Source organism: Galeopterus variegatus, unplaced genomic scaffold (assembly GCF_000696425.1).
Source record: "Galeopterus variegatus unplaced genomic scaffold, G_variegatus-3.0.2 Scaffold4616, whole genome shotgun sequence".
NCBI lineage: Eukaryota > Metazoa > Chordata > Mammalia > Dermoptera > Cynocephalidae > Galeopterus > Galeopterus variegatus.
In genome coordinates, this window is record NW_007730727.1 from 278,284 (window position 1) to 288,897 (window position 10,614).

The window sequence follows — 10,614 nt, forward strand, 5'->3', positions numbered from 1 at the left end:
ACCGCGGCCCGCTCAACGGAGCAGCGCGGCAGCGACGGCGCACCGACGCGCTGCCCAGGCGGCGCACTATCCAGTGCGCCACCGGGCTGGCCCAAAACCCCTCTTCTTTTAATAGGCTTGCCTTTCTGACATTTGGGAGTCCAGTATTCCTTCCTGGTGCTTGACCTGAAACTGGGGAAGCTGTCAGCTTGTGGGCAATGATACCTTGGTCATATGCTCCATGGTCTGGAGGAAAAGGCTTTTAAGCTGAGATCCAGACTACAGCCATGAGTTTAAGATGAAAGGAAAACTTAGTTTAAGACAGCAAATAAATGCTAAAGGACTTTAAAAATAATTTTTGTTGAAAACAAAGACCTTGACCCAAATTTGAATATAACACATGTAACTAAATCTCCCTCAGCTGCTTAGTGGAATAGTCCTTCCTGGTATTCCTCATTCACTTTCTATAAATTTTACCCTTACAACTTTCTTCCTTGAGCAATCTGCGACTAATTTACACCAAATGTTACGTGTCTGTGTGAGCTTGTTCCGGACTTACTGTTTTCAATGATCTTAAATCACTTGGGAGAAGGAGTCAGGTCATAAATGATGAAGTGATGATATGCATGATATGTGTGCTCTACCCTCTGACTGCCTCTACCTTAGCATGAAGTACAAACTGTTTTCTGGCTTTTGCTCTCAGCTTTTCTCTGCTTCATGTGTTAGGCATAAGGGATGAAGTTCACAACAGGAGAAACCTGTGATCTCTTCTTCCCTCTCCTCTCACTGAAGTTTTCTGTAGCTCAACTTATTCATTCAAAACTTCTATATAGCTTTTATAAAACAGTATTTATAAAAAGTGCTTTCACCATTACTTTTGTTCTAACTATAAACCTATTGCCTTACATGTAACCTATTTCCAATTAACAGGACCATATTATTTTCTAGGTATCATCTGTTAAATGACTATTTTTGCATTTTTAACAAAGCATTCAAAAGGTAAAGTGCCTCACTTAGTGTTTCCATCCCTGGGTGCCAGGTACAGGACAAATGAGATTCCCCTTCAACAAGTGCCAAACAGTATTTTCTCTGGAAGAAGAAAGTAAGAAGAACTATTTCCCTGTCAAATCCCTGGCCCGAGTCTCTCAAGTTCCACAGTTTCTATTCCTAATAACTGTATTTCTTGGATTCTACACCCAAGATCCAAGATTTCAACAAAATTAAGGGTTTCCGGGCAGTTGAGTCAGGGATGTCTCAGAGGCAAGGATTTTGATAGGGTCACAGACAATAATGACTTCTCCCACACCATTACAATCGTCAGAAAACCTTGTGATTCAGATAAAGTGGAATATAGCTGTGTACTAGTTATCTATTGCTGTGTAAGAAATTGCCCAAAACCGTAGCAGCTTAAGACAACAAACATGTATTATCGCACAGTTTCTGTGAGTCAGAAGTCTGGGTGTGGCTTAACTGACTCCCTCTGGCACAGTCTCTCACAAGGCCAAACCGTAGCAGCTTAAGACAACAAACATGTATTATCGCACAGTTCCTGTGAGTCAGAAGTCTGGGTGTGGCTTAACTGACTCCCTCTGGCACAGTCTCTCACAAGGCTGCAATCAAGGTATCAGCCAAGCTGAAGTGATTTGAAGGCTCAGCTGGAAGATCTGCTTCCAAGCACACTTGTGGGCTGTTGGCAGGCCTCGCAATTTTGATGGCTGTTGGCTGGAAACATCACCTGCTTGGCACATGGGCCTCTCTAGCTTGCAGCATGGCATCTAGTCCCTCAGAGGGTGAGAGGGCGAGAGGGAACCCAAGACAGAAGCCACGGTTTTGTGTGATACCCCATCACTTCTGCCATACTCTACTCACTAGAAGCAAGACACTAAGTCCAGCCCGAACTCCAGGGTATTAAAGCTGTGAATAGCAGGAGATGGGTATTTACTGGGGGCCATCTTAGATGTTGCCTACCATATACTGTGTAGCTATTCTTTTACAAACCTGATTTTTAATTTATCTGCAGCAACTTGTACTGGACAGACTGGAATAGAGAAGCTCCTAAAATTGAAACATCTTCTTTAGATGGAGAAAACAGAAGAATTCTGGTCAATAAAGATATTGGATTACCCAATGGTTTAACATTTGACCCCTTCTCCAAACTGCTCTGCTGGGCAGATGCAGGTAATACTGATGGAATGCAAATAGATAACCCTTTATTACTGTTGGGGTGAGCACTGTGACAGATCCAAAACCAAATCTCATCATTTAGATCCTTTGGTTTAAACAAATTAAAATTATACCACATAATCTTCTCCTTTGGTCTATACTTTTATTTATTATTATTTTTTAAAGATGACCGATAAGGGGATCTTAACCCTTGACTTGGTGTTGTCAGCACCACGCAAATTATACCACATAATCTTCTCCTTTGGTCTATACTTTTATTTATTATTATTTTTTAAAGATGACCGGTAAGGGGATCTTAACCCTTGACTTGGTGTTGTCAGCACCACGCTCTCCAAAGTGAGCAAACCGGCCATCCTTATATAGGGATTCGAACCCGTGGCCTTGCTGTTATCAGCACCACACTCTCCCAAGTGAGCCACGGGCTGGCCCTTGGTCTATACTTTTAAAGAATATTTTGTAATGATTCTTAGGATGAACTTTCTGGGGTTTGGAGTGAAGGAAGGCTGAATTAGGCAGTAAGTTTGTACTGCTTGCATGACTCGCAACATGAGCACCTGGCCTACTTTTTAAGAGTTACAAAGTTATTAGCCACTGTTAAATTGACAAACTGAGCTAAATAAATAGAGGTTATTCTCTTTTTTTGGCCAGTATATGTCACTTTAACAGTCAGTATGTTATGCTGAGGACATTCTTTGAAAAGTAATGTGGCAGCATGGTTTCCTTCAGTAATAAGTTTTGGTTGCTAATATCCAGGTTCATGTATTTCTGACATGTGCTTTTCATTATTAGCACAACTGAAAAGATGCTATACGTCTGGGTCTGTTCTAAAGAATATGAAAAAGACTGTTCTTGAAGAATTTATAATCTAATACAAAGGGACTATAACACAGATAGGTCACTTTTATAACCTAGTTGTCCAAAACGGGGTTACATTTTCTAAAATTATTTGAAATTTAAATCAGAGCTGTATGAAAAATGTAAAACTTGGAAATTCTTGAATTGTTTAGCTATTGCAAAATTTTCAAGACTCCTTCCTTTACATTGAAAAATATGATGCATGCCACCATTTTGCTTTTTTCTTAAACTTAGGAAAAATATTCTTTAAAAAATATTTAAGGATTTTGGTTAAAAGATTGCCTTGGATATCATACATTGCTTACAAATGGGAAGGATGCTTACAACAATTTATAAGCTGAGACTTAAAGTTATATAAATTATAAAAATGCTTAACTCTAATGACCTACTTTGGGAGAAACTTAGCCAGATTTCGGTAAATGTAACACTTTCTTCCAAAAAAGGATTAAAAGTTTGAATTTCTATTAAAATCTAGAATGCTATTAAACAAACTGGAGACTAGTAATAGAAAAGGAAATTTTACAGTTGCTAATTTGCATGATGTAAAATATCCTGTTTTCTATTCTACCTGTTTCCTTTGAGAAGGAATCTGCCACCAGCATTTTTGGCAAAGCAGTTTTTTTTTCTCCTCTCCATGGTATGAAAGGATCTCATTGGCCCCTTTTAACGTTTTTATAAAAGGTACCAAAAAACTGGAGTGTGTACTACCTGACGGAACTGGACGACATGTCATTCATAATCACCTCAACTACCCCTTTGGCATTGTCAGCTATGCAGATCATTTCTACCTCACAGACTGGAGGAGGTGAGCCCAAACATTCTGAACAAGACTGAAAAGGCAAATTGTTCTGGAGGACACACTATTTATTTTACCAGAAGTCAATTAAATAACTTTAGTAATTAAGCCCTAGGCTGAGGTTTTCATTTCATTATCCTCTCATGAGTAAATAATATCTGTTAAGTGTTACTGCTTTTAAAATCATGCTTTTACTTCACCCAGAAACATACTGGTATTTGCTCATATGTAGCTTAAAAATGGCAAAGCTATTTGGTAATGAACTATCTAAAAAGGAAGCACATTAATCCAAACCTGTCCTTTAGAGAATAAATGACTACCCAGTGGTATCATGAGGGTATAGGGTTTAAGTTTTGTTTTAAACCACACTGAGCACATACTAGTTGCCTACCTGGGAGACTAAAAATTACTTTAATTCAGACTGGTTCTCAAATGAAAAATTGGGGAACATCAAAAAAAAAAAAAAAAAAAAAAAAAAACCTAAGACCTTCTACACCATCCCCAACAATTTTCATTTAATTGGTCTGGCATGAGGCCCTGGCATCAGTATTTTAATAGATCCTCAAGTGATCCTAACATACAACTAGGATTGAGAACAATCAGTTTAGAGTAGTGGTTCTAAACTTTAGTGTGGCATCAGCAACATGCCAAGAGTTTATTAAAATGCATTGCTGGGTCCCATCCAAGAATTTTTGGTTTGGCATATATGAGGGGGTGCCCAAGAATTTGCATTTCTAACAAGTTCTCAGGTGATACTGGTTTGGGGACCACTTTGAGAACCACTAATATTAGACAACTCTTCTATATCTAAATGAGTCAAAACTCATTTGATTAAATTGATTTTAAAAAGGTGTCCTAGAAGGCTGGCAGATTTGTCTCTATTTAAACTGATTTTTTGTACATAACACCTCATATCTTTTTATGTAGTGACGGACTCTCGATTAATTCACTCTTCCTTTCTGTTACCAGGGATGGTGTTATATCACTACATAAAGACAGTAGCCAGTTTACTGATGAGTATCTCCCAGAGCAGCGATCTCATCTCTATGGGATAACTGCAGTCTACCCCTTCTGCCTAGGTAAATGAATATGCTTCAGGATGCTCCTGTAGTAGAGAAGGGATACATATGGTAACTGATTACCCATGACCTAGATTACCTCTGCTGCCACAGACACTGTCCTCTTCCCGCCACCACTGAGAGCCACTTTGAGCTGGGAAAGTTGTTTTTTTGTTTTTTGGGTTTTTTTTTTTGGTGGCTGGAAGGTACAGGGATTAAACCCTGGACCTTGGTGTTGTCAGCACCACAGTCTAACAAAACTGAGCTAACTGGCCAGTCCTAAGCTGGAAAAGTTAATGGCCAGTGTATGGGGGAGGCCAGTCTTTACCACCTTAAGTCCACCTAGCTTACTATAAAAAAATGAAAATGATTTGCTGTTGTAACTTGGTTACAAAGTACTCACCAACTGTCCCCTTCCCCATTCTTCTCTTGCAGGAAGAGAGTAAATATGACAATGTAAAGGAAGACTTGGAGTTTACAATCAGAATCCTGGCCCTAAAGAACACTGCAAACAAAGGCAAAGAAAGTGAAAAAGGAATTGGCCATTGGAAGTTCCTGGACATACAAGATGAACATTTTTAGTGCAAAAAGACTAAGTATATTTGTGGAAAGTTTATACCTCAGTCTTTACTACTGTATTTTTAAAAACAGAGGTTGTTATTGCAAGTTTAAAAAAAGTAATAGAATTTTAATTGTTACTACTAGAGTTTAAGACACTAAATATGATTTTTGCTATGGATTCTTTCTGGCCAAGAAATTAAAGCAAACATGGTCAGTATAAAAATACAATCCTAACGATCACAGTGACATAGAGAAGGCTATGCAGAACAAGATAGGAAAAAACCAACTTATTTATAGTTACCAACAAAAGTTCTAAGATTTTTGTTTTTTACCTCTGTATCAGTGTGTTTCTATTTATATCAACAGGTGCTAGAATGATTCAATTTGTATTTTCTGATCCTGTTAGTGCCTCTATAGAAGTACCCAACAGAAGGTACTACATTTATAAATACCAAAGATGTAACAGTTCTCAAATTTTCTAGATTATTCCAATAAAACATTTTAAGTTTCCTTACCACTTAAGGATCTATATTGTCTCTATAACAAAATTGGGGGTTGGCATGTATGTACCTTAACCACAAAGGAGGAAGCAAACTAATTATACAAATACTAAGGTACTTCAAAAAGATCGTGGAAAAATAGAATTAAAAGATAATACTTTCACTTGAACGCAGTAATACACAGTCAATAAAAAAAAGTTGCACTTTCCCAAACTTTATTAAAGAAAAAAGCAATGGTGGTAAATCTCTAGAACAGTCAGTTTTCTGGAAAATTTTCAATTTTCTTCACTGGAAAATGTGACATTTGCTTTCCAAACATGCCAGAAGTGTACATGGTTCCCAACTGTACTAAGTAGGTGAGATGCTAAAATCCTAAAGTGTGTTCATCTTCCAACTTTCCCCAGTCTGTGGTCTGTCTTTGGATCAGCAATAATTGCCTGAACAGCTACTATGGCTTCATTAATTTTTGTCTGTAGCTCTCTGAGCTCTTCTATATGCAGCAATCGCAGAATTTGAGCAGCTTCATTAAGAACTGCATCTGTTTTGTAAGAAAAGAACACTGCATTAATATATAATTTTTGTATTTAAGACCATTTATTCACTCATTTCCCCCATGTCTCTACAAATAGTTTGAATTAAAATCACTTACCTCCGGTGTCAAAACCAAGAATATGTTTGTCTAAAGCAACAGGCAAGCCCTTTAAAAAAAAAATGGACAAAATGAGACTATAGTTAAGAATAACATTCTTTTCTCATCTGAAACTGTGACAAGCAGCCAGGTATTGTTATTTCGCTTCTTTTAGATGCAATGGCCAAGGGACTAAGAATTTTGGTTAAATATGTCTTGTGATGAACAAGTTATTTCCTATTACAACGTTTGGAAAGAATAGCCTTTAAAGGTACTGGGAAATGCTATAGCCCATCTCATTCTTTGGACCAGGCACATAAAATAATAAATCCCTATTGCAGCAGTGTTTTGTAACTACTGCTAAGGAAGGAGGGTTGGGCGGGGCTGCTACTGTCCTGATTTACTTACTGTAAGCAGCAATGTACAGGGCAAATAGGATAGGACTACTTTTAATATTACTTTCAAGGAAGTTTATTTCTGAGTACATTAATTTGTCTTTACCAATTGCGCAAATCTACCTGAAATGTATACAACTATTTCTTTCAGCCAACGTGATCTTTACCAAATTACCTATGTATAATTGACTTTTAACAGTTCATTTGGAAATTACTTTGAAACAGTCTAGAAAGATGAAGAAAAACTAAACCATTTAGCTAACCAGTAAGCACCTACACGTAGACATATCACGATGACTATGATGAGATGCCAAAATGTACAGGCTTCACAATAACTATCAGATAAAAATGAGGACAAGCAAACACTGCCTGTACTTTCAATGTTACAAGCTGTCACTATTTAAATGCTTTAGTTTCTGCTCAATACTTGCCTAATAGCTAATGATAATGTTATATAAATGAAGAAACCAACTGGTATGTAAGTACAGTGAGCGATATTAAAGAGTAGAGTTGTACTCAGTGGCTTTATGTCAGTCTGGTACCAGGAGCTCCAAGGAACAGCTACACCTGAAAATTACGTATGCCTCAAATACTAGCTGAGAATAGTTAACAACAAGAACACTAAATGGCAAGAACTTCACTACATTATTGTAGGCTGGTATCTTTTGAGATGACATTAAAATTAAAATTTGGAACACTGAAAATAAAACTAAATTTTACTTTGCAAATGAGCAAAGAGATGTGGCTATACCCTTATTTGCAATCCCTTCCAAACCAAAGACATAATTTTGCTGAATGAATGAATGATTATGCCAGAACAATTTACTATCTGTTCTACAGTGGTGTGAAATAAAATGATCTTTAATCCCATTTCTAGTGTCTCAATTCATACATAACTAATAAGCCAATAAGAACCTTTAGAAGAAAACTAAGTGTCTTTCAGAAAGAGAGGACTACACCGCCCTGGCATTAGTAACCTTTTAACACAGCTGGGCCTGGCTAAAGGGATCAGAGGACAAAAGACATTGGAGGGTGAGAGCACAAAAAAAGAGAGACCAGAGTCCAGAATGGTGGTTGTGCCCAAGGCATTCACTGCAACATATATGCAGCAGGAGGTGGCATTATCAGACACCTACAGCTGCTGCTAACCCCTGAGGACATTCTTTGCACTGTTTCGTAATCAATGAGACCTTAGGGATATTTGGATTTCTAATATTGTTAATCTAAAAATATCCTAGAAGTATTTTATACGGAGCCTACAAAGCAGGACTGAAAGACGTTACTGTTTCAGTAACCTAGACCCTGAGCCTTATATTCTAATAAAGCCCCCTACCCCTTTACCTAAGTAGATCAATAAGCTCATGCAGACCTCCACACATGGACCCCTGTCCCCACCCACCCTAAGAGCACAGGCTCTCAAATCAGACCGCCTAAGCTCAAATTCTTATCAACCAGGTGACATTAGGCAAGTTACTTTATCATAATGTTTTATGCCAGGAAATTGAACAAAATGAGAATTTACTTTGAAGAAACACAAGAACAAGAATAAGATTTAGATTGAAAAAGAAGAAAATTAATTAGGAAAAAAGAGAAGGTATGTCTTTTGTTTTCCAGCATGAGTCAATATAATCCAAGAAATCTCATGAGGGTAAATCCTTCTAAATAAACTAGGCATATGTAGTGGTTTCTAGACTGTGCATGAGGTATTGGTAGCTTTTCCAGGGTATGAAGTGAGATAAACAGGAAGTTCATTTCTCACTCAAAAACAATCCCCAGCAACTGGGTACATTCAATTTGCTTAAGAACTACTGAGGTCAACTATCCTTTCTCTGGGCTGTTCCAACATAGAATGGGTATCTTAAACAGATACATGCAAAGTTTAAACTCATGGCACTAAAAGAAGAAATTTTCATTAATAATTAATTTAGAATTTATAAAAACATACATACCTCTTTTGTTTGGTTTGCTTTAGCAACTGCATCCTGTGTCAGGCGCTCCTGAACCAAAATGCGAATTGCCTAAGAAACCCAAAAATATTGTTTTTGCCTTTTATAGGCTGTTTAACTTCCTTTCTTCTCTGAGTCTAGAGAATAAGGATGCTCAGTTTGATGAAGTTACAATCACTAGTTGATTAACAAACTCCCCAATAAGTTAAAACCAAAAAACCAAACTGCTATTGTAATGAAAGTTTTTACACTTTTAATATTTAATAATATGGAATGATATTCACAATAATTAAAAGCATTTTTGAATGGGTAATACATGTGCATGATAAAATAAAACTTAAATACAGAAGGATACATGGTAAAAAGTAGGTTTCCTTTCTACGCTTGAGCCTAGCCATCCCTCCAGGAGACAATCATTGTTACAGGTTCTTATGTATCCTTACAAAAACTATTAAGTTAAAAGCAGGCTTATGCATGCATGCATACACATTCTGACACAAAGGATAGCATATCATAACACACTGTCTTATACCTTGCTTTTTTCACTTCACTTTAGTAAAATGTTTTCAGACCTTTCAAAGGACACTTTTTTTTTAATCACCAAGCACATGCCTGTAGTACACATGCAAACTTAAAACAAGATTTTTTAAATGGAATTTTAATTAGGGGGATGGCACTTACAACTCAAAAGTAAGGGTGAAAACTTGAAAATTTATTATTTTTAATAAAAACCAAATGTTATAATGAAAACAATCTTTTGATTGCAAATATAATAAACAGACTGGTTGCCAAACAGTTAATATATTAATTCTTATACTTGGCAAACCTACTAAGATGTTTTTCATATTATCATGTATTGTTTGAATGTCTCAACTGAAAGGGGACAAACATGCAGCTAGGACTAGAATTTTATGAAGCTTTTTGTTACAGCTTATTTATACGTTTTCCCATTGGGTTTTCAAAGTCTAACAAAAGCACTCCAAATATGCTATGCATTGTCTGTTTCTCCTGTCATTTAGTTTATGATTAAAGCTGACATAACCACTGTCCAACTGTTCCAAGGCAATTTACATAATCGTCTGAGTGAAGAACAAGCCTTTGAAACAGCTATATTTCACTAAAAACAAGTATTTGTCATTCAGCATCCAACCTGGGTTGACAAAAATCCAAGTTAATATTCAGATTCAGTGTAGGAAACTTAATAATCTATAGAATAGTCTTTCCCTTGCTAAATTGCCACTTAATGCATAAAATTAAATTCTAAAACACAGGATAAATTATGGTTTAATCTCTTTTGGATAGAGTGAAACAATTATTCAATTTATCAAAGTAGTTTACAGTAATTTAGATGCACAGGTCTAGTCAAAAGCTCTTTAATTTCTTATAAAACCAATAATAATTTCTAAAATAATTTCCAAGTCTAGATTCTTAAGTATAGCTCCCCTGCTCTACCCCACTGTACTTCCACAATTACTAGGAATAAATCTTCTGACATACAAGTATATTTTTCTCTCAGAAATGAGAGAAAAAATTCAGATTATTGAGCTCCCTGAAGTAAAGGTATGAATTGAGTGGCCTATCTAGGATAGGGTACTCCAATGACAGAAACAATTATTTATCTTTTTTTTTTTTTGTGACCGGCAACGGATCGCAACCCTCAGTGTCGCGCCCGGACTGGGACCGGCAACGGGATCGCAACCCTCGGTGTTGCG

The 10,614-nt window shown here is 36.8% G+C and overlaps 2 protein-coding genes across 2 annotated transcripts in view; one reads left to right on the plus strand and one right to left on the minus strand.

Moving 5' to 3' along the window:
* The window catches only part of NID2 (nidogen 2 (osteonidogen)), a 69,782-nt gene extending 63,832 nt beyond the window's left edge, over positions 1-5,950 (plus strand). Inside the window, exons 20-23 of the mRNA XM_008587996.1 lie at positions 2,000-2,157; positions 3,700-3,823; positions 4,784-4,893; positions 5,308-5,950. Coding sequence (XP_008586218.1) covers positions 2,000-2,157; positions 3,700-3,823; positions 4,784-4,893; positions 5,308-5,318 — 403 coding nt within the window. The 3' untranslated portion in view covers positions 5,319-5,950. The remainder of the gene's footprint in view (positions 1-1,999; positions 2,158-3,699; positions 3,824-4,783; positions 4,894-5,307) is intronic.
* A 177-nt stretch (positions 5,951-6,127) lies between these two features.
* The window catches only part of LOC103603471 (chromosome unknown open reading frame, human C14orf166), a 14,681-nt gene continuing 10,194 nt past the window's right edge, over positions 6,128-10,614 (minus strand). The window contains exons 6-8 of the mRNA XM_008587995.1: positions 8,906-8,974; positions 6,583-6,631; positions 6,128-6,471 (exon numbers count right to left, since the gene is read on the minus strand). Of these exons, the coding sequence (XP_008586217.1) occupies positions 6,317-6,471; positions 6,583-6,631; positions 8,906-8,974 (273 nt within the window). The 3' untranslated portion in view covers positions 6,128-6,316. The remainder of the gene's footprint in view (positions 6,472-6,582; positions 6,632-8,905; positions 8,975-10,614) is intronic.